The sequence below is a fragment of the Branchiostoma lanceolatum genome, chromosome 2, assembly GCF_035083965.1.
Source record: "Branchiostoma lanceolatum isolate klBraLanc5 chromosome 2, klBraLanc5.hap2, whole genome shotgun sequence".
NCBI lineage: Eukaryota > Metazoa > Chordata > Leptocardii > Amphioxiformes > Branchiostomatidae > Branchiostoma > Branchiostoma lanceolatum.
Window position 1 is genome coordinate 37,884,937 of NC_089723.1, and position 27,457 is coordinate 37,912,393.

Below are 27,457 nucleotides of genomic sequence, written 5' to 3' on the forward strand. Positions count from 1 at the left end.
AAGGCCTTCTGTATTCAACCTCCTTGGTCTTTCATAGCTGAAGCAAGAAAAAAATTAGAAATATTTGATTTGCCGTGTCGGTGTTTTGTAACGCGTCCATCATTCCGCTACGTAAGGGACAAATATTGTCTTTTTTTCGTCAACTCAATAAGATCGGTATCACTGTGGCTGTTACGCAAGGCCAAGCTAGTCTCTACCAGACTAACCGCGTCGGCTATAGAGAGAACATTTGCCGGGGGACTTTGGCCATGGAGGATAACATTTCCAGGGTTGCCATATTGGACCGTAGCCGACTCCCTTCATATATTTCGGACACTATTTGGCCGACACTATTTGGCCAATTTCTACTCTTTTCCCAGCGACACGCAGAGGCTGGTAGAGCCTAAGGCCAAGCCGGCATAGCAACAGAATTACATTTGAATTAACTCAAATCTGGCAATGAAATATTAACAAACAGCGACTTAATTAGCCGATACCTAAGCTAAAGCGGCCAACGCATGTTCTCTCACCTTCACGTATATACTAATGAATTCGTGGATTTTCGAGTGTTAATATATGTTAGTGTAGTCCACGTGTTGCAGTTTTTTTTTGACGAAGCGGTGTCAGTGAAAAAAAATTCATTACATCATTAACCATTCAAACACCGCGACCCCTTGTCAAATCGACTGGTGTTTTTTCTTTGAAACTTTAACATCTTGGTCACAGTGACTATAGTTTGTAATGACGCAAAAACATGTATCTGACCTACTATCATATAGTCTTTCGAACAGTCCTGGGACGGAGCATCTCGGTTGGAGCTGCACCTGTATTTCGGAAGGGGCGTAAAATGAAGGTGCCTCGAGCACGTTAAAGGGGAAGGGCTAGCAAGGAGATTATATAGACCTCCTTGCTCCTTATAAAGGTATACCCTGCTACTGAAAGATCAAGGTCTAGGAAACTTGCTGTGTGCACTAGGTACTACAAGGTGAACAACGGCAACTATCAAACAATAAAAGGGACGGGAAGAATAGAAGAATCTCGTCATGGGAAACACGTGACGACCTAGTCTTTACCGGACTCTGAGTCTGTAGGTTGCTGGAAATGGTAGAAATTAACCAAAGGGGTTTTTAAATCCTTGACCTGCCATAGATCGAGTTATGATGAACGTTTTATTGCAAGTTTATGCCCGTGGCAAATACATGGTATAAACATAGGGAAAAACATACATGTGTCAGAGAACTGTGACTGACTTTGTTGTAACAATAAACTACTAAATACGACTGTTGGCTATATCTAGACAAGCTGGGTAATAATTTGTAACCGGTGGTGGACAAATCTGTACTCCAATAACGAGCCAACTCTCTCAGGAAATATTCCCCCTATGTTGGCCAATTTCTACAATTTCTCAGTCCACCAAAGAAGTCTGTTCCAGACTAGTGCCGACGATTAATAATGTATAGATACAGAAACAGATGGTGGAATGTCGACTCTACAAATTCATATCTGGCATCATCTCGCGATTGCGCGCTCCTCATGCAAGCAAAACGACCTGTCATGTCCGATTCGTCACGTGGAGGTGACACGGCCAACACGTGTGACTGGCGCGGTGCAGGAAGGGTTTCCCCTCCGACGAGGCCGAGCACTCCATCATGTTCAACCGGCGATGTTTGTGTTGAAATCTTAGCCCACGTGTCGCGTAGCGAGGAATTGGTCCTATGTGAGAAATGTGAGGTAGGTAGACTGTCAAGGTGTCGCCCCCCAAACCCTCCAAGTCTCCGAGTTAGTTACGAAAGCCGGGCCTGTGCGTCCCGACAGCCAGCCAATCAGAGAGGAGCGAGCGAGGAGATTCGACCAATGGGAGGCCTCCTTTGTGGGGGTGTTTGCGGGCGCAGACTTTATAACGGGCACACCCCCCTCGGCCCGGCATCTGCTAAACTACACCAGCAAAACTCACCGTACCGTCAGCATGGAGAACATGGCCCAGTTCGCACAGTTAGCCCAGCTAGCCCAACGCAACCCGGAGATCAAGTATACCGAGGTGAGTGTCAGGCCCCGGGCTTGTGGCGCTTTCTATAGACTTTCTATACACCCCAAGCAGGTGGCTATACCGCTAGTGCAAACCTTCTCTGTTTAAAGTTCGCTCGACTCGAGAAGCCATACTTCTGCTAGGGTTATCTGTAAGGCTATCTTGGCTTGCCGATCGGAATCAAGGTGTCCATGCTTGTTCCCATGTCCGGATATCCAAGTAGATATTCTTTGTGTACTTGAATGATCAGAGTAACAAGACGTCTACACTGAGATAGTTTGCCCTGCAATCATTTTATAGACTAGAGTTCTCGCCGTGCGGTTTATCAGTGACATAGCGAGCACAGGCACGTGGACGTACCGTACAAATTATCATGAACCCTTTTTTGCGTCCGCGACTGACCAGAAAAAGTGAGCTGAACGCTGTTAAGAGACGTAACATTGTTACTACATGTTGGCGATGAGAGGCGGAAAGTGGACTGTGTGTTTGTATTCAATCCGCGGGTCAGCTGTGTGCTCAGGTCATTCTTGTAACATATTAAAGTAAACTGCTTCCCGCCGATCACGGTACATTTGGTCTGGTATAAAATCTCCCTCAGCAAATTCCTCCGGAGCCCCGGGGTTTGATTAATATGTAACTCCGGAGTTTCCCCGCACGCTACCGGACACAACGCCGCGCATGTTATCATTTAATAGCATATAACTTAACTGTAGGTACCACTGTGCTCCCCCTTTGCGCACCTAGTTCTAGCCCTAAATTTTTACTAAGCCGCATTTTTATTACTCATAGCATGGCCTTCTCTGGCGGGAGAACTATCCCCACTATTCGTACAAGTACTGGCTAATGTTTCATCAGTCTATGAAAATCAGAGTTCTACCGGTACCCGTTACCCCCAGTTAACTCTCCAATCAGAGGTTAGCCTCCAACTTGTCTTGGACGCCCTTTTATGCGTTTTTATCGAGCTTTCTATTTTTTCAAGTTTCTTTTTGTCCGCCAACCTACCTGGCCAACCTACCTGACAAAATATGATAAGACTGAGGTCCGATCAAAACGCTTAAACAGACATCCAAAACAGGTCGGAGGCAAACCTCTGCTTGGAGAGTTAACTGGGGGTAATGGGTACCGGTAGCCCTCTGGTTTCAGTTCCTGGACTACAAAATAGCCAGTACTTGTATAAATAGTGGAAATCGACCTAATTGACATAAATAGTAAGAGTTTTCTCGCTAGAAAAGGCTATGCTTTGAGTAGAAAATGCAGCTGATTCAGGACTAGAACTAGGTGCGCATAGTAGGAGCACAATAGACTGGTGCAGTATCCAAACTTACTGTAGCTGCGGAGTCTCTGCCTAACGTAAGAAGGCGAAGAAACACGGCAGCTATGATACGTTTGGATACCAGACTCGGAGCACAACCGCTGGTACATGTTAAGAGAAACCTGTAGTATTGCGATTCTACGCTGTAGTTTTTACGTTTTACTTTTCAAACTCTCCACCCCTCGCGGTTAGATTTTGGAACCGTCTTTTGTCCGCACTAGCCTAGGTGAACGATCGATAAGTGTGGTTTGGTAGCCTCCTTCGCAGGCTCTACTTTGAGGGCTTATAATGTGCTTTTTTCTGATGGCATCAATCAGTTATGATTGTACCAGGTTTCTTGTGAATCCTCTACGGAGGCAGCACACGGGAAACCGAGCACAATTAGAACTATGCCATCCGAAAAGAGCACTTTCTAAGCCCCCCGAAAAGCCCGACTCGGTAGAGCCTGCGAAGGAGGCTAGATTTGTAAAGGTTGCAGGGCGTGTGTTACTGTACCTACTCTCCAAGCAGAGGTTGGTGGAGAAGATTGTGACCTTTTTATCGTGCTATGTCCCGTTTTCTGTCGGCACTCTCCACCATTGTAACCTTTTCATCGTATGTACCGTTTTCTGTCGGCACTCTCCGCCGATCGACACTGTGGTAGAGAGTGCTGACAGAAAACGGGACACAGCGTGATAAAAAGGTTACAATCCTCTCCACCAACCTCTGCTTGGAGAGTCGTGTGTACCCTGGTCGGGCGACCTGGACTCGTGTACCGTACACCGGCGTGAGAGCGTCCGTGACTCACCTACATCCAAAGTCTGTGTGCCATCCGGTGTCCCGTGATACACACAACAGCAGCCCGTGTTTTCGTTGTGTAGAAAGCAGAGAAAGGTGTAGCCTAGTGGCCTACGTTGCAGACTCCTTCCGGCTGTTTTCCTTTTCGAGTTACAGTTTTATTATTACATTTTTTCTTCTAATTCTCGGCCAGCAATAAGAAAAAAATGTGAAAATAGAACTGTAAATTGAAAAAGAAAACAGCCGGAAGGAATCTGCAACGGAGGCTATAGCCTACATGGATGCCAGACCCCCAATCTCTAACAGTAAACACGATAGATATTCTTATCATTTTAGAGATTGTGGGTCTGGTATCCAGGCCAGGAAGTGTGGTGTGCGTAGGGGCACTTCCATGTATTGCGATTTGACTTTGTGAGGAGTGTTTAATAGTTGGTGTAGAACTGGCTTCTTATCTTTGATCGATTGAGTGAATGAATTGTACCTTTATCATACATTTTGACCCCATTAGACTAAATGCAAGTCACTGCACTACGGTAATATTTACAACGCGCTAACCGTATAATGATGATGGCAATGTAGGGGGAAATAGGTTAAGCTAAAATCGGCTGATATCAAACCGCACGAGGAATTTGAATTTTTCTGTAGGATAATTTACTAACATATCTATAGGCTAGCGGAGTAATTTACTCTCTGTGCCTCTGTCTCTATCTCTCTCTGTCTCTCTCCTCCATGCATATTCATGTATAACTAAAACAAGTCTTTCTATCACTATCATGTAAACTACGACGTACAATGAAACTCACTTCATCCCCTACCTTATCTAAATCAGCAAACATGTCACCTCTTTGCTGTACAGGAGTGGGGTTATGCTTTCCTGCAGCTGATTAGGTAATCTCAAAGCAGATGTAAGGGTCTGGAGCATTCTCGCTGTTTTGCGTCAACATCTAGAACGTTTTTCAAGAATTCTATTTACCGGCGTTGCATTTAATAGAACAGAGTACTAAGTTATTTATTTTCATTTATTGGTTTGGCTGTTCAGGACACACAGCCAGGGCTGCCTAACTAGCCTGTTGCTGTTACAAAGGGCTAGCCCTACTGACCAAGACAAGAAAGTACATTGGAATTTTGACATGGACAGTACAACAAGCTATAATACTATTTTAAGTACATGTACATAAAACTATTGTATACAAATGATTCAAAATGTAGTCAGTTAAATGTTGCAAAAAGAGGCCCAAAAGACAGAGAGTGAGCCAGATCCTAACGTCTGATTTGAGACTAAGATACTGTACCACAGCGCCAGAACTTGTATGTCTTGTAAAGTTGTATCGCAAGAAAACAGTCACGCAAGCAACTGGATAGATCTTGGGAATTGGATTTCCAAAATCTATCCAGATGCTTGAGTTACTCTCCAAGCAGAGCTAGGGTTTCGGCTGGTTTTTAACGTGTTTTTAGGCGTTTTTGTCATGCCTTCTACTTTGTCATCGTTTTTGTTGTGTCGCCAACCCGAGGTGGAGAGTATGCTTGAGTAACTGTTTTCTTGCGTATCTTTTTACCTGGACGTCTAACCTTCGTCGACAGAACTTGTATCGTTTACCAAGTTACCGTAACCGTGATCGTTTTTCATATTTGCCCGCACATGAAAAGCCCGTTATAAGCACGCCCCGGACGTATATTGAGACAGCGGTGTCTGAATGATTTATGGGGTCCATCGACCATCCTAGTTACCGCCTTTCGCCCAATTATGCCGCTAATTTAATCCTCATTAATTTTCCACGCGAGGCGCGCCGCTATCACACGCCGCATTGTTATCTAACACATTATTCTATTAGTTGAGCAAATTGGCAAACACTCGCTAAACAGCGGCCATATATCAAACGGACGGCGCGCCCGTGACGTCTTTCGCCGCGAGACGACAAACAAGTGCGCGCGAATGACGACAATGAATGAATGCATTACCTTTATTTAGACGTGTATATAAGCAGTCTGCAACGAAAGCAGTGGACAATGAAATTCATTTTGTCTGCGAATGTCCCAAATTCGAAGCCGAAAGAAACAGATTATTCACGAAATGTCTTAAAGCTTTTCTAGATAAATGTTTCAAGAAGAGAGAAGAGACTCTGTAGATTTAGATGGAATATATAACAATGTTCCATTTCTTTTACTTTATGTTACCTAATGCATTTAGCCCATGCTGGGCATGAATATGCAATAAAGTTCATTGTCATTGTCATTGTCATTAAGAAATCCATGGGAACTCGTATTCCTTCTGAAATCATCCAACCCACTCATTATGGAAAGTGTGGGACTTTTTTATTTTCTATTGCTTTCAAAGAAGAAATCACACCTGTAGTTAGTACAACAATGAACTTTTGTCTGCGAATGTCCCAATTTCGAAGCCGAAAGAAACAGATTATTTACGAAAGCATCCGAAATCTCTATAAATCCAAAGAAACAATCTTGCGAAATCAGTGGACAATGAAATACATTTCATCTGCGAATGTCCCAAATTCGAAGCCGAAAGAAACAGTTTATTCACGAAAGTATCCGAAATCTCTATAACTATAAGCTTTTCTAGATTAAGAAATCCACGGAAACTCATATTCCTTCTGAAATCATCCAACCCGCTCATTATGGAAAGTGTGGGACTTTTTATTTTATTTTCCATTGCTTTCAAAGAAGAAATCAAACCTGTAGTTAGTACAACAATGAACTACATTTTGTCTGCGAATGTCCCAATTTCGAAGCCGAAAGAAACAGCTTATTCACGAAAATATCCGAAATTTCTATAAGCCTTTCTAGATTAAGAAATCCACAGAAACAATCTTACAAGCAAGGTGCAGGTCATGGTGATAAAGCATAAGTATAATCACAGGGATAGTAGTACGTGATATCTTACTACATCTATACAGACTAATGTATTTTACTATTTACGTGTTCAACTTTTTCGCTTCTTAGGCAATTGTAGATGTATGAAAATTATATGGAGCCTATAATACACGGTTTGTCTGGTTCCACAAGGAATGCGTATACAGGATTTTCCGTGCTATCTAAATGTCGAGAACAATGGAAATTATCTCGTATACAATAAAATAAGCTATTTCTCACACTGTTGTATAACGTAATATCAACAAGACAGTTGAAGACACTGACACTCATCTTCAGTTCTATCTAAATTACAATATTGGTAAGTTCTTTGCTACAAAGGAATGCGGTTGTGTCTGCCTTTGTCAATGTGGAGTTTGTGTGAACTGATGTTGACTAGAGTTCCTTAGTCAGGAAGCGTTCGAGATAAAAACAGGACGTCCTTGGCGGCTATGACGTAATTATAGATCTTTCGGAAGCGGGGCGGTAAAATAATAGGATGTCGTCATTTGTACACGTGATGTTAAAGTAGGGCCATTGTCCTCGGCCGCTAGCCTCTAACAGGCTCCGCGGATGGCTGGGAAAATAGTAATCTCCAAGCAGATCTAACGGTTGCAAAGACCGTATCCAACCGAGAAGAAGTTTTTATTGCAACCCGAGTAAACTTCTTCTGCCATTTCGATGCGGTCTTTGCAACCGTTAAATCGGCTTGGAGATTAGGAAAATAGTAGAAATTGGCCTAATAGAGTGAATAGTATGCTTTTAAGGATAGTCTGCTACGGAGAGAGAATCCAATAGGCGACCCGCGATCCTCGGAGCCTGGTAGAGGCTACTCCGACTGCCAACAGATGAAAGCAAAGGTTTTACTTTGACTACTTAGAGGTAATATAGAGTTGGGAGCCGAGCATCTCACTAGATATGTAATTTTTAACCTCCTTGTTATTTCAAAAGTAGACGACGTCATAGGAAGCGTGTAAATTGAGAGTACGCCTAAAGTTGGACGATGGATGTCTTCTTAGAACTGCGACACTGGCGTGCATACACACCAACTCACGCACACACTGACTGAGCTGACAAAAGGTTTATGGAGAACGTTATCTATCTTGTTTGCGCCTGTTTTTGCAAAAGTTAGTGCTCTTCTCTATTGTTGCATTTTTAAAAGTCCGCTTCCTCGTTCGCTTTTTGTTAGAAAAAAACATACAGCCTCCTACCATAAGCTGATATGGGTCATAACAAATCTTTATTGAACAGACTTCGTACGAAACTCCCCATCTCCAGCTGTGCTTACACAAGTTGGAGGGTATTGGACTCAATGATGGTAGAGAAGCCATCAGTCAAGTGTCAAGATTTGCGGTTTAACCTGTAGGACTGTACTATCTTGTTGATATCCTAATAATCCAAGCCACTGGGCAACGAGGCGTTGAAAGTACAGATACAGATGTGGTCAGCCATTTATCTAGTGAAGTACTTATCGCTTCTAACCATTAAGAAGAGAAACGTTTGTAATTTTCTCAATTTCTAAAGGCAATAGAATTGTACTTCCCGACATCGAAATTTTCACTGACGTTTACTTGTGGTAACGTACATTCTAACTTATGTGGAGTTTTGATGACCAATCATGTTTATTCCTGTCCCGTCAAAAATGCTTCCCATAAACCTTTCGCTAAGTTTTAGCCTGGTATACAAACCTGTCATATGCATAGCTGCGGAGTCTCTTCATCCTATTTGCGTAAGAGGAGGAAAAACTCGGGAGCTGTAACAGGTTTGGCTACCAGACCTTAGGAACCTTTCACTTTGGCCCCCCTAGGACATGTGTAGGATTTCTAGGGCACGTCGCCGACATATTTACGACCGTCCTAGTTTCGCTCAGAACGCCAGGTACGCAGTGGTCAGAGTTCCCGCCGGTGGCGGCACGGACTGTATAGAAAAACAGGTCGCCGTTTGTAAACTGGCCCCGATTTGTCGGATCCCCCGCGCGTTCCGACAAGATTTATCGGCATGATTTATGTCTGTTTATGTCGCAGCCCGCTAGAATAATCAGCTTGATTTATATTCTGTTTATTTATTGACGGGAACATGCCGGCCAGGCCTGCCACCGCGGCGAGACGACGGCGAAGTGCTTTTCTCGGGAAGTTTGGCTTCGATAACTGGAATAATAGCGACAGAACGAGGGGCTACTGTTACGTCGTTAGGGCGGGTTTGCCACCGCGTTACGGAAAACAAGTGCTTTAGCGGAAGTTCAAAGGACGACCGTACGGTGAAGACTAGCCTGGATCTCTATAATATGTATCCTATTATATCTATCTATCATGTTTCTCAGGGTCTTACTCAGGGGGCATGTTGTCCCAAGAGCCGAGGACTTGGCCTGTTTTGGGCCGGGGGAAACAGTCTGGCTAGGCGGAGATCAACAATCTCCGTTCTAGAGCTATGAAGATCACTTCATACCTCAAATATAAACTTACAAGTCTTTTAAATGCTTAGATACTTTTTACAGTCCATTAATGCTTTATTCACTTCATTCGCTCGTAATTCTCACGTGATATTTGTCAGATCAGATCAACAATCTCCGTTCACGAGCTACGGAAATTACTTCAAATATGATTTTGTAAGTTTTTTAAACGATTGTGCATACTTTATTCAGTCAATTCATAATTCATCTACTTCGTTCGCTTGTAATTCCCACATATTTGTTAGATTCATTGGAGATATAGGGCATTTTAAACAAGACTACACGTATGGCCGCCTTGTCGTCCCTCCTAAAGATTACAACAGAATTTTGCTGACGACGTTTTGGAAAGTTGTTGACATAAACGAAAACCTTAATCACAACATGCTGTCTGGCTTGCGACATAAAATATCGACCTCTTCAAAGAGAGTCGCCGCGCGCCTCTCTCCTAAGAGCTTGGAACTGTAACGGGCTCTTTCTTCTGTGTCGTTTACTCTCGGTTTGTTTACGTCGGCGCGAATGTAGTCTGGCGGTTTGTATATTTATCAGTCGGCTGATTTTTCCTCCATCACTTTATTTACTTTGTAAGTATTGCAGTACGAATGCCGTGGAAGACGAAATACACTTTATCTCAAACTGTTCACTTCATGATAATGCACGAAATGTGTTGTCTATTCAGACCACGAAAATCTATCCGACTTGCTCTAAGCTGACAGACAAAGAAAAGACTATTCTTCTTTTAACTACCAAAAACCCACAAATTATAGACAAGGTGGGACATTACGTCTTCCATTGCCTTCACTAGTTATAGACAATTACGTTTTTTATAATCTAGTTTAGCCGCTCTTATACCTATTTTGTACCCTGTTCTTTTATGTATGTTATTTGCAATTAGCCTTCGGGCAGGAATTTGCAATAAACGTATTATTGTTTATCATAGATTGTTCACGATATGACGATAAAAGCTCAAAGCTGTTCAACTTTCTTTCCGCTTGCTCAACAACAGAGTTTTATTCGTATTTTTCCGACAACCATAGCAGAATGGAACTCGTTGTCATCAGGTACTGTAGGAGTGTAGGAGATAGCAACTGTAGACATCCAGAGTGTGAGCATCTATTATTTCCTACAGGAGCATCTTCACTAAATGGCTTTACAGAACGGTTGCAGTCAGATATGCAAAGACTAGGTGTAACAGATGCAGACCGTTCAGTTTAATTTAACCAGCTGCTATCGCGCCGCGTGCCTGCGAAGCTGGTGTGTTACGTCGAATGGCGGTTATACCGGTAATATAGATATTGATACAGATACAGATAATACATTCTATCCTATAGATAAATTCGCTTACATTCTAGAAGGAGGCAACCCTTAATGTGTACAAATAGGTAAATACATCAAAGAATGTCTAGACATTAGAACTAGAAGTGTAAGTTATACGTCAAACGCAACATGTGGACTTATTCATATACTTGTGCGTAGATTAACTTGTTTGTATCCACTTGTTTGTTTGTATGTATAGTTGTAGAAGACCGTGCGAAAGTCGATGTACGTTTGTTGTGTCAATAAAGATGGTTTGTGTGTTCACCAGTCGCCTAATTACAGGTTTGCGTAGCAAAACCTTTGTTGGATCCATTGGCATGTGTGGTGGCCGCCATCTTAATTTTGTGACGTCGCAGGGTAGCCATACCATTTCATCGGGAGGGGTGTTTTGGGGGGTCGCTAGCGTTCTCTCTATTTTTTAACAAATCGGCACACAACTATCACACATTCAACTCAAATAAAAAGAAAAATTCCATACCAATTCATATCTAAAGAAAGACCCCGTAATCGCTAAACTAACATAGCAAACCTGAAGTATATGCAGCACAAATACTTAACTCTAATGTTTCCTCCGTCTTTGCAGATCTTCATCAACAACGAGTGGCACAAGTCTGAGAGCGGCAAGACCTTCTCCACCATCAACCCCGCCACCGGAGAGAAGATATGCGACATCCAGGAGGGCGATAAGGTGAAAAATCAAGTCTATTTTCTATTCAAGAAAATGTTCTATTGAAGTACAGCCAGTAGGTACCCATCTGAGTAATGAGGCTGATGTAGTGACTTCATCTGAAGTGCAGCCAGTAGGTACCCATCTGAGTAATGATGCTGATGTATATACGTAGTGCCAACATCTGAAGTACAGCCAGTAGGTACCCATCTGAGTAATGAGGCTGATGTAGTGCCTTCATCTGAAGTACAGCCAGTAGGCCTTTCCTAGGGCACAACTGCCAATAAAGCCCCTGCAGTTCCAAAACAAGTTGCTAGGGGGCCTAAACCTACATCTCTTTTTCTTTACAACAAATCTATCTGCCACCAAAAAGTCAACACCATAGCGTGCCCAGGACAAATGTACAAAAACCGGAAGTTCTGCTGCAGTACCAAGGACATGTCAAGTGGTCCATCAAGCTTGAATCTAAACCTACCCACATACCAAATATCATCGAAATCTATCCCAAGTTCTTAGTTATGCTGAAAAAAATACCACGGACAGACAGACACACCAAAAACAATACCACTATTTTTGATGGAGGTAACAACACACGCGACACAAAAGTTGATCAGTGTTGATAGAAGTCATTCTGAAACAAAGTTAAACTGTAATTTGCAAAAATTGCGCTTACTGATAGATCATATCGTTAAGTGAAAAAGGGACCGAATTTGATCGAATCTTTGGTATTTTGATATTTTGATCTGTCTTTGTGATATTTTCCTTCAAAAGTACGTGAGGCGAGATTTACCCAACTGTCCACGGCTCTGGAGAGTATTGACCGCCCGGGACCGGATTTTGAGTGACGGGGCTATCGGACGATTTATAGCGGGTCCACAGGTCATCTATCACCCGCTAAGCAAAACCCTTTTCCGTATGGTCCCTCCGGAAACTGTCACGGGCCCGAAGAATTATGTGCACTCTTATCGCCAAATTGGTTTTCCACCGCTTGAAGTTACCGTAAAATCTTAGAATAAACCTTTGGGTCTTTGGAGGATGTTGCAAAAATGGAAAATGTTGCAAACAAGAATCGCCACATGTTTGGCCGCTGGTTCATGTCACACATTCTGGTGACAAAGATGGATCGTTTTTGGATCGCAAAACGACAGGGTCTTCTTGTGCTTCTCGACCAGTAGTTCCATATTAACGGTCATCATGGCAGACGTTTGTGGTTTCAATGGTGGGAAAGTACAACAGAACAACCTTTAGACGAAATCGATGTGTCTTATACCTTAGACTTAGTCACACAGCACGAAATGGGATTGCAAAACGAGAGGGTCTTCTTGTGCTTCTCGTCCAGTAGCGCCACATTTAAGGTTATGGTGACAGACGTTTGTGGTCTCAGTGTTGGGAACATACAACAAACCAACCTTTAGACGAAATCGATGTGTCTAATACCCCTGTCACACAGCACGAAATGGGATTGCAAAACAACAAGGTCTTCTTGTGCTTCTTTAGTCTGTATAACGCAAACTCCAGCTGTCCGGGGGTTTCTCTCGGTTACAGGGCGGCGAGCGGTCACATGAGGCTTGATTGAATTCAGGCTAGACGTGTCTTATACCCCTGTCACACAGAATGAAAATTATGAACCCCGGCGAAATTATGCTAGTAGATGTTAGTAACTCGTCGACTGTGTGCATGACAGGAGCGTAAAACGCAATGACGGAACTCAACCATTCTCTCCCCATCATCGCGTGAGCTAGGCGACGTTTTGTTTAGTATGAAATGTCAGAAAGTTTGGCCTTCACATTGCAGCATGTCCGAACGTTTCCCGACTGAGAGTGACGCGGTAATGTAACGTTTGGTACACGTCGGTGGACGGAGATATCCTAGACTGGTGCTTGGGAAGCGACTATTACGTCGTTCTCATTTAAATGTACACATTTTGTAATCTCCGTTACCGTTAGAAGTAAGACGTTCCTGACATTAAGATATGCCACATATAAGGTACCACACTGCCGTTTTTAAAAGCTAGAAAAGTTTTAAATCGTCATAAAAACTACATTTTGACATCTTATATGTGGCATATCCTAATGCCAGGAACGTCTTATTTCAATCGGTAACGGAGATTACAAAATGTGTACATTTGAATGAGAACGAGCATATTATGATCGCAATCGCATCGTCCTCATCTATCGTTCAGTCTAGCTATTTCTATTTCACCATTGGGGCACCACAGATTATCTCACAACCAGTTTTCTCCACCCCACTTGGTTTTCTGTTCGTCTCAATGTTTCACTTGTCATGTCTGTCCTTTCCACATATTCTCCCATCTTTTCCCTCGCCTATCCCTCTTTCTTCCTCCCTGGACGGTTCCTTGCATGACAGTTTTGGCTAGTCCCGATGACCGTGACACATGTGGCCGCACCACGTACTTCAGTTTCTTTTCTTTTCTTTTCTTGACTGTGGTTAAAAGGTCTTGGTATGGACCGATGTTTCGCTTGACTCTAGATCTATTCCGTGCTTTGGTATTTGAGATGCGGTCTCGGTATCGTCATAGCAACATTCTAAAATCTTATCGCACCTGTCCCTCCTACCTGTGTGCCACCTGCCCACCGTGTATGACAGGTGACCTGGCATTCAGGTGTTGCCTGACCGGTCGGTCAGTGACCCCACGTCGGCACCCCACGTCGGCATCCTTCTGAGCAACGGTCAGAAAACTGAGTGAGGAATTAACCATGTGTGATTGTGAGGGTGCTGGTATGATTTGATTTTTTTTACGTCAACAGGTCGCAATTTTCTCACTTTTCCTGATTTTTCTGACCACAGCTTAATGTTCCGTCCTAAGGACTGTAACCCTTTCCAGTAGCGTGCATGTCAGGCGAGCGACAACGGTCGGGATTCAAACCACTTAACCCCATAAGCCCCCCCTCTCACCGGACCCGCGGCACGCTGGCGACGTCGGTTCGACCTAAACTGGATTTGCGTTACCCTTGACTTTAGTCTTTTTTATGGGAATATCATTCAAAACGTGCAAGTACGACCAAAAAGACAACAAAACACGCAAAGCTTAAAAAGATTCGTTGAGAGCTTTGTCAATTCAATCGGCCGCAGCGACGCCGTCAGCTTGCCGCGGGTCCAGTGAGAGGGGGGGGGGGCTTAAGTCTTTGTCCAGTGGCAGGGTGGCTAACCACTGGACTACGCACCGTACCAGTAGGCCCAGTATGTATCCGATATGACATGCGAGGCTGTACGGACATATTCCACTGGACTACGTACTGTACCAGCATGTCTCTGACAACAGTCGGGATTCGAACTACCAACCTGTTATGCTTGGGTCACATTTCCAATCCGGGGCCCGGCCGGGCAGTCCTTGGGAACGAAAAGTATGATATAAAAGACAACAAAAACACAAAACGTACCCAAAATTATCTAAGAGCATTGCTTGTGCAGATGTATTGACATACGCTTTGATTTTTCGTTTCCGCAAACAGCCCGGCAGGGCCCCGGTTAGGAAATGTGACCCTAGCAGTCTTGTCCAGTGGCAGGGTCACTTACCACTAGACTACGCAGTAGTAGGCCCAGTATGTATCCGATATGACAGGCGAGGCTGCACGGACACATTCCTGAGGAGTTATTGATTGCTTGGATGTCTCCCGGTGTGTTTGCTCCTGTCCGAACCGTGCCGTGATCGATCGCCGAGCCCCGACCCCGCCCAACCCCTGGCGGGGTCTGTGTAGACGGCGGCCCGCCGGGATGACAGTCGGATTAGGGTCGGGACGGAGAGAAGGGAAGGCTATATATCTGTGTCGACCTGGAGAGGATAATATTACATACAGGGGACTCCGTAGGAAGAGGCTGCGTTTTCTCGTACTCGCTGCCACCATTAATTTTTGTTGTTATCGTTGGAAGGGAGTCTGACGGCAGCGGCCGCATTAAGCGAAAATATTTATCTTATGAAGGAGCTCTTCCGAATAGCGTGATCGCAAACCACTCGCTATGTTCTGTCTGACTGAGCCACTCCTTATGGTGCACGTGCTTTGGGTTTCAAAACTGCGTTGTTGTTTTTTTAAACTTCAATTTATCGAGATTTACCACTTTTGCGGAAGGATTGACATGACAGGTGACTATCACCTTTTTCAAAATGTCAACCCAGCCAGACTGTAAGGTTTGATCCCCTCACACCGGGATGGACTCCTACTCTTTCCGATAAGTGTGGTGGGGTCTTTATAACGTGATCGAGGTGTGGCTCTCTTCAAACACGGAACCTCCAGCTTTACGCTACTAAAGATACTAACTTAGTTTTCACCTGTTTTTTTATCAAGTTTGGAGAGTACAGTGACGAGGCCCATGGTCCAACGAGGAAATAGGTGTTAAGTGCCTTCCACAAGGGCACAACATCGGGGCCTTCCAGGGATGACTGTCACTTACGAAAAGTAGTGGATGCTACTTGAAACGTCTGACCGTTTCCAAAATCATATCCAGTTGTTTGAGTAATTGCTTTTTTGGCGTATCTTATTACCTGGATGTCTAATCTTCATCGACGTACCAGCGCCTTTAATTTCTAACTTTTAAGTCCAGGCACAAGAGCACCTTGCCACCTGACATCAGTACTGTACTGTATACTGTAGACCACCTGTCCTCTGCGTGTTGCGGTCTCGTGTCCGAAAATTTATTGTGGAAGCAAGATGATATTGTGACAACACCGGGGGTCAGGGGGGCTACATTTGTAGGGGGCACAAACAGCCTGTTACACCGGGGTCGGGTCTACAGAGGCCCGGTCTATGACACCGGGGTAATTTACAACGTCACCCAATCTCTGAGCGGTTTTCCTTGGACCCGTTTCAATTTTTGGAGATGAAGCACACGCGAGAAGTTAATGCCATGTTGATTTGATCATAGGAAGAGTCCATCTCAGAAGAGGACTAGTAATAGTCATGCTTTTAAGTACCAGAGTTATCAGCCAAGGATTGATGTGTTCAAAAATTCGTATTTTCCGACAACCATAGTGGAATGGAACTCGTTGTCATCAAGTACTGTAGGAGCATCTTCACTAAGTAGCTTTAAAGAACGGTTGCAGTCAGATATGCGAAGACTAGGTGTAACAGACCGTTCGGTGTGATATAACCAGCTGCTGCCGCGTCGCGTGCTTGTGAAGCTGGTGTGTTGCGCCTAATGGCGGTTATACAGGCTATATAGATACAGATATGGATGACTAGTCTGTATAACGCAAACTCCAGCTGTCTGGGGATTTCTGTCCCCTCCCCGCGGCTATGCGGTTACAGGGCGGCAAGCCGTTACAGGAGCTTGATTGAGTTCAGGCTATGGATGACATCCTCCGGGAACCCCAAAACTGATGCGAGCGTGCGAAAAAAAAAGTTTGACAAAAAAAATGTTGCCTTCATTACTAAATCTATGTGGTCAGGAAGGTTCAACAGATGACTAAGCACACAGAGAATGGTATATCAAAGAACGGATTCTTCATTTTTGGTCTTCTACATCTTCTTCTCTCGGAGTTTGGTATTCTAGACATTAGTATCCGTTTTCCGAGATATCTTTTTGCAATTTACGGCATATGTTTTCTCATTTTATAGCTGCTTTGCATGATTTACAGTATGGTAGAAAACTTTGTTTTGCGTGGACTGAATGCACGAAAATTGTTGCGCGCGCGGATGTCATCCATATACTGTAAATGCAGAAATGTTCGCGGTGGTTTTAGGTTCGTGGTTTTCGCGGCGACCGTTTCACAGCGAACATAAAACCACCGCGAACATTTGTGTCCCATATTGTAGCAGTATGTGTATAGTATAGTGCTGCCGCGAACTTAGAACCACCGCGAACACTCCATTTTCTCCCTACCGCGAAATTAAATCCCCGCGAACATCTCTACATTTACAGTAATCAAATCAACATGGCCTAATGGAGATTTGTGCCGGAGAACGAAACCCGATTACTCGCGATAAAGACGGTTTGACACCCCCTTCCTGCCTTCCGTCGCTGCTGCCGTTCGGCTGTCGGCACCGCCGCGGATAACATGTCCGACCCGATCTGTTGTGGTAGCAGTTATCATCGCCAGGGTCCCGATATGAGGGCCTGTTTTCGACTTTCGGGCGACGCAGACGTGTCGGTGTTATTGTGCAGAGAGCAGACTTCGGAAATAAAGATCACGAAAGTTCCGCATCAGCCAGGAACATAACATGGCAAACGGCCAAACTTTGGCTAGTAGAATATTAGTCTGTAGGCAGAGTCCGCTCATTTACTCAAAAACAACTAAATTTAATGCGTTCGCAAATATGGGAACGATGACTTTCTTTGAATACAGCGCTTTCCTTGCATGCACCACCGAATTCTCGAACTCCAATAATTGTGCCACAAGGACAAGGTGGCATAATTACACTTATCGAAAATGATAGAGGTCCAAAGAAACAAACAAATAAGCAAACAAACAGTATATCGGCAGCATAAACGGTATTTAGCATCGCATTTCACATCTACATTTATCTTCTTTCGTAGGCTGATGTCGACAAGGCCGTCAAGGCTGCCCGAGAGGCGTTCAAGCTGGGGTCCCCCTGGCGGAAGATGGACGCATCGCAGCGAGGCCGCCTGCTGAGTAAACTGGCGGACCTCATAGAGAGAGACTCCATGTACCTGGCGGTGAGTTTCCTTTCACAGTCCGGAGTCTGCTCGACTAAACAGTAAAATGTCTCCCAGTCTTTGACCATATATGTTTGAACTATGAGACTTGCTTCCGTGAATAGTTTCATCAGGTCGCAGATAATATTTTGGAAGAGGAGATTGTACTCGTATTATATTGTATAAGATAGACTACTTCACCATATTGTATAAGATAGACTACTTCACCATATTGTATAAGATAGACTAATACATAATATTGTATTAGATAGATTGATTAGCCTTATAGAATGTTATCTATGTACCAGTCAATGCCGTACTTTGTACCTTGTACAATTGTTGTGCAATAAAGTTATTATATTATATCTGACACCAACTTGTAATGTGCAAAAATCTCCTTTGCACTCTCCTTTTCATCATACTTTCACTTTATTATGAAGTTTCTGTGCACTAGATTTGTATCGATTCTTGATTTATTGATTGATTGATCGATTAATTGATTGATTGATTGATTGATTGATTTGCAATATTGCATAGTCTAGACACGCTAGGCAACGGGAAGCCGTTTATCCAGGCCATGCTCATGGACCTGCAGATCGATTTATTTATTTATTTGTTTGTTTAGCTATTGATTGATTGATTGATTGATTGATTGATTCATTGATTTGCAATACTACAGAGTCTGGACACGTTGGACAACGGGAAGCCGTTTATCCAGGCGATGTTCGTGGACCTGCAGGGGTCCATGGGAACGTTACGGTACTTCTCCGGCTGGGCGGACAAGATCCACGGCAAGACGATTCCTACAGGTACGGTGACTTTCCTCGACATATTCTATTATAGTATATCTTAACAGCTGCTTAGTTCTTTATTCATCGTACGCTATGTATACAAACCACGTAAAATCATAACTTATTGTATTCTAGATGGTGTATATTAAGAGATAAGGATGTAATGTTGTGTACATACGACGACTAATTCTCCTTTTCCACACCATACAGACGGGCCCCACTTCACCTACACACGGAGGGAGCCAGTCGGAGTCTGTGGCGCCATCATTCCGGTAGGAACCAGTGTTGTTTCGCTCGTCACCAGGAAACAGTTTCACTATTAACATAAACTGATGTTTAGTATGATTAGCTTGTAGTCGAGTCATTGGTACTTTTTACATCATATGAATGTATATATGTAAGGGTAGAGATCGCGATCTGACAGAATCGTAGATTCAGTACCGGTGGACATCGCGATCGGAGTCGCTGTCAGCAGCGGATTTGTACTGATAGAATCGCCGATTTTACGGCCATACTTATCGCCTATTGTACTGGCACAGATCCTGATCGCGATCCCTGTGGACACAGACTCCGATCGCGATCTCTACCCGTGGATTGGAACCAAGCAGCCTGAGTGTCGTCCTGCTTAATTCCGGGCTCTACCTTCACCAAACTACATTCATGAACCTGAAACTAAATAGGATGACACTCAGGCTAGGAACCTAGGGTTGGAACTGAAGATACCGATTTGACTTCACTTGTATAATCTTATATCAATCCATCATGTACGACAATAATGTTAAGTTCACTTCTAAATTATATCTAAAAATACATTGGCTGTATTGCTAACCTTGACCCGGAAGTAAATTAAACGTCGTCATTTCCGGCTGTTGTACAGTGGAACTTCCCGCTAATGATGGCTGTGTGGAAGATCGCGCCTGCGCTGTGTGCCGGCTGCACGGTGGTGATGAAGCCGGCAGAACAGACCCCCCTCAGCGCCCTGTACCTGGCGTCTCTCATCAAGGAGGTAAGGATGAGTTTAAGAAACCCAATGCGATTTCAGCGCGTTGGAAGTCCGATTTTCAAATTCAGTTTTCTAGTCCGCAAGTCTACGAAAGCCACGCCTTCGAATCAACGGCGAATCGGCCTCAGCACTGGAAAACCAGTGCTGAGGCCGATCCGGCCGAAGAAAGTTTTCCATTGCTGACGAAAGTTTAGCACTGGTTTTCCAGTGCTGATGCCACTTTCCGCACTGGAACCGAGAAAATGAGAGCGTGGTTTTCGTAGTTTTGCTACTCTTACTTCTGGTCCTTTCTATGCACAGAAACCATACATACCAATCAAGCATGTATCAAACAATAAGGTGTTTCTCAACTCTTTCGTCGCCCATCTGTAAATGCGTGGTGTTCGCGGTTTTAGCGATGAACTCTTAACCGCGAACTTAAAGTAAATCCATCGCGAAAAGCCACTCCATTGTGTGACTGTAGCGCTGCTATTGTTTCAAACGCGAACTCAGAACGACCGCGAACACTCCATTTTCTCCCTACCGCGAAATCAAATCCCAGCGAACATGTCTGCAGTTACAGTACTTTTGCTGGTTAAACCCCCTTTTCATTAGACAGCGATCCCCAAGCGACCATTCAGCTACCAAAATTGGAATATAATGCATGATGTAAAAGTATGGTTTTAACAAAAGGTTTGTATCCGTTCTTTGTCTACGAAATTCGTTGCGTAATATGTCAATCTTTTGGTCGCAGCCCTGAGTGTTACCTGCTAGCTTTTATTCACTGAAATTTGTAAAGATTTAGTGTATCGGCAACAGAGCATTACGTTTCTGCCTTTGCTTAAAGAGTAGGACGTAGTAAAGCTGTTTTTGCGTTTGGTCGTCAGAGGGCGACAAAACGCCATGTTTTTGGTTTTACCTTCCATGCTTCGATGCTGAATGGGTCAATGGTACTTGGTTCAACACTGTGTCGCACACAATAAGACCTTATATGGCAAGACCTTCTAAATTTGTTGTTCAGCCTTTGCCTTATATGGCAAAGGAGCAAGAAAAAACAGGCAGTTTTGAATTGCATGACACATATGCGACCGCATGCAAACGCTGCAACTGATCAATGGAAAAAGCTAAATACATTCATTTGTTAAATCTACATATCATACTTTAATAAGTAGATTTAAAATATTTTTATAATGTAATTTAATCTCTGACTATTATTTCTATTCAGGCTGGTTTCCCGCCAGGAGTCGTCAACATCGTGCCCGGGTACGGACCGACAGCGGGAGCCGCCATCTCCGAACACATGGACATCGAGAAAGTGGCGTTCACCGGGTCCACAGAGGTATGATATTTGTAGAGTTTCTCTGATTATTAAGATACCTTGTACAATGTAAAGCCACAGCACGCAGTTCGGTGCTGTTGTGATGCGCATTCAGCACCGATGACTACTGTAATGAATGCTGGAAAAGTATTCCTGGTAACGACGGAATGTTTCACAACCGTTCGGTACTGTTGTGATGAGTATTCAGCACCAAGGGCAGTAGCCGCGTTCTTCTTGAGGGTCGGGCGACAAAGTCCCATAGAAGCTCATTCGTAGAGCCTGCCAATGCTAAGGTCACATTTCTAAACCGGGGCCCAGCCGGGCTAGTTTGCGGAAACGAAAAATGAATGTGTAAATCATTAGATATACATATATTATGCTCATCATGATTTTTTTTTAAATAAGCTTTGTGTGTTTTGTTGTATCATACTTTTAATTCCCGCAAACTTCCCGGCCGGGCCCCAGTTTGGAAATGTGACCCTAGAAGAAGGAAGCTACCCCTTCCCGTAGAAATTACACAAACATGTGTACCGTTAACGGGCACGATACTTGGCGTTGGTGTGGATAACCAAGACCACAATCTCATTGCTGATTTTGTTTTCTGCTCTGTTTCTTTCCCCTGTAGGTCGGTAAGATAATCCAGCAGGCGGCAGGGAAGAGTAACCTGAAGCGGGTGTCGCTGGAGCTTGGAGGAAAGAGCCCCGCCATCATATTTCCCGACGCAGACTGTAAGTACACACCATCTTTTTCAAAGTGCAAACATTCCTAAAGGCTTATGGATTGTAGAATTCGGCAGGAATACTGCAGGAGGATGAGCCCCTTCGAAGCGCGAATGTTTGGTCAAACTTTGCCTCCTTCAGGCTGTTTTCCTTTTCACGTTACGGTTTTCTGAAATCCTTTCTTATTACATTTTTTTCTTATTGCTGTAATAGAAAAAGTCTGCAACGGAGGGTAGGTCCTACAATCCACAGTGAAGAAACCTAACATTTCATGCTCATATTTATCCAATTTTCTATCAAAAGCATCCCTTGTCTTTGTTCTAACTCGTGTATTGACTTCGCAGTGGACTTTGCAGTAGAGGAGGCCCACCAGGCGCTGTTCTTTAACATGGGCCAGATGTGCACCGCCGGTTCGCGGACGTACGTACACGAGGACATTTACGACGAGTTCGTCAGGAAAAGCGTCGAGCGCGCCAAGAGCCGGACCGTCGGGGATCCCTTCGACCCGAGGAACGAGAACGGGCCACAGGTAAGGCACCAAGGTTTCAATTGTAGGCACCCTCAACCTCAAGTCTAGATACCGTCTATTCCAGGGAATTGTTTCGAAGCAAAGTAACCATGTATTGGATGAAAGCATATTACATCTGAACATGATTGTCTGAGAACCTCATGTACTTGTGTCATTTAGTCTGTACACGTGAAAAAGCCGTCGCGGCGAAACCAGTCGTGGTACTATGCTGGATAAAAGTTCTAAACGGGAACTATGCGGCTCCAGAAGTCTTACTGAGGGACGACTGCGGTGTGAAAGATGTCGGTTAGCTTGAGGAATGAATCCACTCTCCTTTATACGTCTGAAGGTTGATCTGGATCAGTACGAGAAGATCCTGTCCATGATCGAGAGCGGAAAGAAGGAGGGCGCGAAGCTGGAGTGCGGCGGCGGCGCGGCCGGGGAGAAGGGCTACTTCATCCAGCCTACCGTCTTCACCGACGTCAACGACAACATGACCATAGCCAAGGAAGAGGTAAGGACATCTTCATTTTTACACGACATAAAACTTGAACTCTACGCCAGGGACCAGGTATCCAGTCTACCTCCAAGGGCCGGCGTAGGATTGGTATAGTCCTGATTAGCATTGGCCTTTTTCTGACAACCAATCTTCCCAGCCGGCCTCTCTGATTACTATTTAAAACCAACACAGTAAAAATTCCCGGCTTGTACTAATTGACCTGGGCGGACAGGTAACACTCTCTGCACCGAAGAGATTCCGAGGAGCTCACGATGCCGTATGGTTACCAGTTGCCATGCCTGTACATGTTTTAACAGCAAAAGGACAACGACATTATGACCATAGCGAAGGAAGAGGTAGTGAAATATTCAATAGTTAACTAAAATCCTCACCACACCTTTCGTATATTGGGGCAGTGCCCATCTCCGTTTCTATGGCCCTTGGACCACACATGCCACTACAGTATGGAGTTAGTCCATTGGTAGTGAAATATGTTCAGCTCCCATTTTCTCTCTCATAAGTGCAGAGTGTGTCAGGAGCAGACAGCATATGTTTATGTTTTAAATCATCCAAACTACCGTAATGAGGCCTTATCATACGAAATGTAGCATTCATTAAGAATCTGCCAATTTTGTAGTCTAGGTAAAGTAGAAGAAGAAGAACATTTTAGTGTAGACTGTCCTTTGTACGATAGCGAGAGAATAATTCTTTTCAGTGATTTGTTTAGTAAATTCCCCTTCTTCAGATACCTGAATAGTAGAGAGAAATTTATATTTCTTACAGCCGATAAACCAACTCTATCTAATCACACAGCCTCCTACACTTATACAATTGCCAAGAAGCGAGAGGAAGTCGAAAGTACTAGATACGTTGATGAAAGTTAGACATCCAGGTAGTAAGATACGCCAAAAATAATTACTCAAGCAACTGGATAAAGTTTTGAAACAGCCAGTCATGACTGTTTCAAAACTTTATCCAGTTGCTTGAGTAATTATTTTTGGCGAAAGTACTAGAGTATGCTACATGTAGATGTTTATGTTCAGTAATACTCATGAATATGTATATAGTTGTTAACAAACAAACATGTGACCTGTGCTTAGCCCAGTGGGGCAAACATGTACAATAAAGGTCTTCATTCAATAACACGAAGTGTTCTTTCTCACTCAGATCTTTGGCCCAGTCATGAGCATCATGAAGTTCAAGGACACCGATGACGTCATCAGAAGGGCCAACGACACGCCGTACGGCCTGGTGGCGGCCGTGTACACGAAGAACCTGGACACTGCCATGACGCTGTCCAACAGCTTACAGGCCGGATCAGTCTGGTGGGTGGACGGTCTAACGCTAACGTCGATCTGTATACAACTTTCTCACGCGGCGGACATGATAGAATGAAGACGAGGCCAATAAAGCAAAGAAGCAAAAATAATGTACAGATTTAGTTTTCCTCCTAAATCACACTAAGTTTTAAAATATGATATCCAAGTATCAATATTATAACTAATGAAATGCACAAAAAAGATGCAGCAAGTTAGAGCTCTGTTGACCGATCACATAGTCCCCGCCCTCCTCCGTCAAAACGTAGAAATGCAAAATAAAAACATAGAAATGCAAATATTTGACGGCCATGCAGCCACTTCCTTATTGGTCGATTCTCTAATTATCAGGTAACCATTGGCTGAACTGCTAATTGTGATTGACAGTTAGAATCGGTCTAATGTTTGCCACAAGGGCATCGCTTTCATTCTATCATGTCCGCCGCGTGAGAAAGGTCTATATATAACGCCAACAACGTCTATCTATATAACGCGGTGGCGCAGTGGCAGGGTGTTTGGCCCAGAACCCTGATTTGTCCAGTTAACGTTGTGCCCTTACGAAAGGCACTTTACACTATTTTTCTCACTTCAAGACGTAAAATGGAGCTCCGTGTTTGAGGAGAGTCACACCTCGATCACGTAACTGAAAAACACCACACTTATCGAAAAAGTAGGGGTCCTTCCCGGTGTAACAATGTTCATCCATACGTTGATGAAAGCTAGACATCCAGGTAATAAGATGCGGCAAAAATTCTATTGAACCATCTGGAATTGTCTTCACTTCATTAACATATCTATTCAGAGTTTTGGTATAATAGAACCTGGTTCTGCCAGATCTTTCCTTAGTGACTGACGAAAGATAGCGGATGCTGTCAGAAACGTCTGACTGTTTCAAAATTTCATCCAGTTGCTTTTTTAAAATATTCATCCATGTTTTTGTGTTGCAGGGTGAATTGCTACAACAGAATTTACCCACAAGCACCGTTCGGCGGGTTCAAGTCATCGGGGTTGGGGAGGGAGTTGGGGGAGTATGGACTGGAGCAGTACACAGAAGTCAAGACGGTAAGGGTATTCATTTATGTATTTATCTATTCGTTTGGCTGTTCAGGACACATACTGGCCTATGGTTGTTAAAAAGGGCTAGCTTTGCTGGCAAAGACAAGTCATTTACAATTGAAACGGGCTGGAGCAGTACACAGAAGTCAAGACGGTAAGGGACATACTGTACACTACATCATACTCATGGGTAGTGCTGCATACCTTAGCCCCGGACCTGAACTGGACTGGACCTAACGTTTAGGTTCAGGTAAAAAAAAATGTTTGGAAACTTGAAAAAAAAAACTCGCAACGTCAATGTTGATATAGACAAATGTCCTCACTTCACTCAGATGTAAATGAGAACCGAGCTTCGGTTAAGGACGTCCCTCGGATAGGACGTTAAATGGAGGTCCCATGTTTGAGGAAAGGCACACCTTGAGTACGTAAAGGTACCCACCACATCCTTCGAAAAAGAGTAGGAGCATGCCCCGATGTGAGTGGATCAAAACATTCCGGCCTGAATGGGGTAGGGAATTTCCCGAGCAGCCTTCGTAACCCCTGCTTCTCCTGATGGGTCAGTGAGGTCATACTTGTCTCGAGCATTGATGTTTCTGACCTAGGGTGATGAGGAGTGGCCCCCTACGGCCTTTCACTGAGCGAGTTCGTTAAATAAATGTGTTTGGAAATGTTGGAATATTTAACAATTAAACCGTTGCTAAGCAGCCGACCAATGAATGATGATGATGATAGATAATGCATACAGCATAGTATCTATATCTGATGTTGTCTTGCGTTAAAGTTGATTATTCTGTGCCCCCCCCCCCCCTCTTCAGGTTACCATCAAGTTGCCACAGAAGAACTCCTAAACTGGGGAACGAGAGTAAAGAAGGCTCAGGGAACGAGATCACTGACAAGAGACGGGGAATATGATTGGTTCATCTCCGAAAATGACGGACAAGACTTTTTCCGGAGTGGACATACATTCGTTTAAACCGCGATTGGAATAAATGGCGCAGGGGTGGGTGGGGGTTGATATGAAACGTTTCGTACGTATTGACTTATTTCTTGATTTAATTGTTATCTAAGCATTGTAGAATAGCTACACTCCTATGTAGTATTCCTTTTTAAATGGTGAATTATTGGAGGTGGGTTTGAGAAGGTTAGACATCCAGGTAAACAATATATGAAGAGAATTCAGACTCTACAACTGGATAAGAATTCGGAGATTTATTTCCGGAAGTTTCGAGTGACATCCATCACTCTTCTTCAGCGTCACTAAAAATAAGTACTGGTTAGTTCTGCTAGTTCATTTTAGTGACGCTGAAGAAGAGTGATTGATGTCACTCGAAACGTCCGGAAATAAATCTCCGAATTATTATCCAGTTGTAGAGTATGAATTCTCTTTATATATTGGAGGTGGGGTACAATTGGGCGATGAAGCGTAGAGAAATGTACGGGGACACATGGAATAAGACAACGTTTTCATCTGACATTTATCAGCCATTTTCTATACGGTTACACATGTAGCATTTCAACACGACCATTTGGATGTAGGTAAGGATAAGTGGAATAAACAAATACGCAAACAATGTCTAGTGTCCTCGTATCTGTTTGTTGATACTGTTCACTTAAGATACTAAGAATGAATGGATGGATGATTAAATGAATGAATGAATGAATGAATGAACGAACGAACGAATGAATGAATCTGTATCTATATAGCCAGTATAACCGCTATTAGGGTAACACACCAGCTTCGCAGGCAAAGGATACAATTGTTTTCATTTTTACGTCATCTTTCCTGCCCCCTCGCCGCTAGGGGGCGCAGTTGACATGAAAGACACAAAACGCGTCGTATAAGCCAGCTACGCCTCCTGGCGGTTGACGGTGGGGCTGCTGTCAATGCCCATGGGGAAAGACCAGTAAACGGGCTTTTAATGATGAAACACATAGTGAAGCCTTCAAAAACAATCACTTCAAATCACATTCATCTATGTTTCCAACCTGAAATCTTTACCGCCACTGCAAAGCTGGATTGGCAGGTTCGTTTGGGTACCAAAATTGGGAGGTCAGTTCTGACGTTTTAAAGAGCTACTGACAAAAGATTGAAATGACGCCAGGATTCCACCCCCTGCCGTAAAGGTCAAGTCACGCCAATAAGAAAGCATGGCCATCTCATTTATGGGTCAATTATAGAGCAAAATTTTGGAAAAGTCACAAATTTTGACCAGTAAATATAGATTTAAAGCTCTTTTTCGTATGTATTACAGTACATGTACACATTT

At 43.8% G+C, this 27,457-nt stretch overlaps 1 protein-coding gene across 1 annotated transcript; it reads left to right on the plus strand.

Moving 5' to 3' along the window:
* The first annotated feature begins 1,881 nt into the window (after positions 1–1,881).
* Positions 1,882–26,146, plus strand: LOC136428954 (retinal dehydrogenase 2-like). Its single transcript, XM_066418803.1, has 13 exons — positions 1,882–2,017; positions 11,306–11,410; positions 17,882–18,022; positions 18,681–18,810; positions 19,003–19,064; positions 19,670–19,798; positions 21,000–21,113; positions 21,718–21,820; positions 22,156–22,340; positions 22,669–22,833; positions 23,986–24,143; positions 25,082–25,196; positions 26,006–26,146. The coding sequence occupies exons 1-13, from the start codon at positions 1,946–1,948 to the stop codon at positions 26,036–26,038; spliced, it is 1,512 nt and encodes a 503-aa protein (XP_066274900.1). The 5' UTR covers positions 1,882–1,945; the 3' UTR covers positions 26,039–26,146.
* The last annotated feature ends 1,311 nt before the right edge of the window (positions 26,147–27,457 follow it).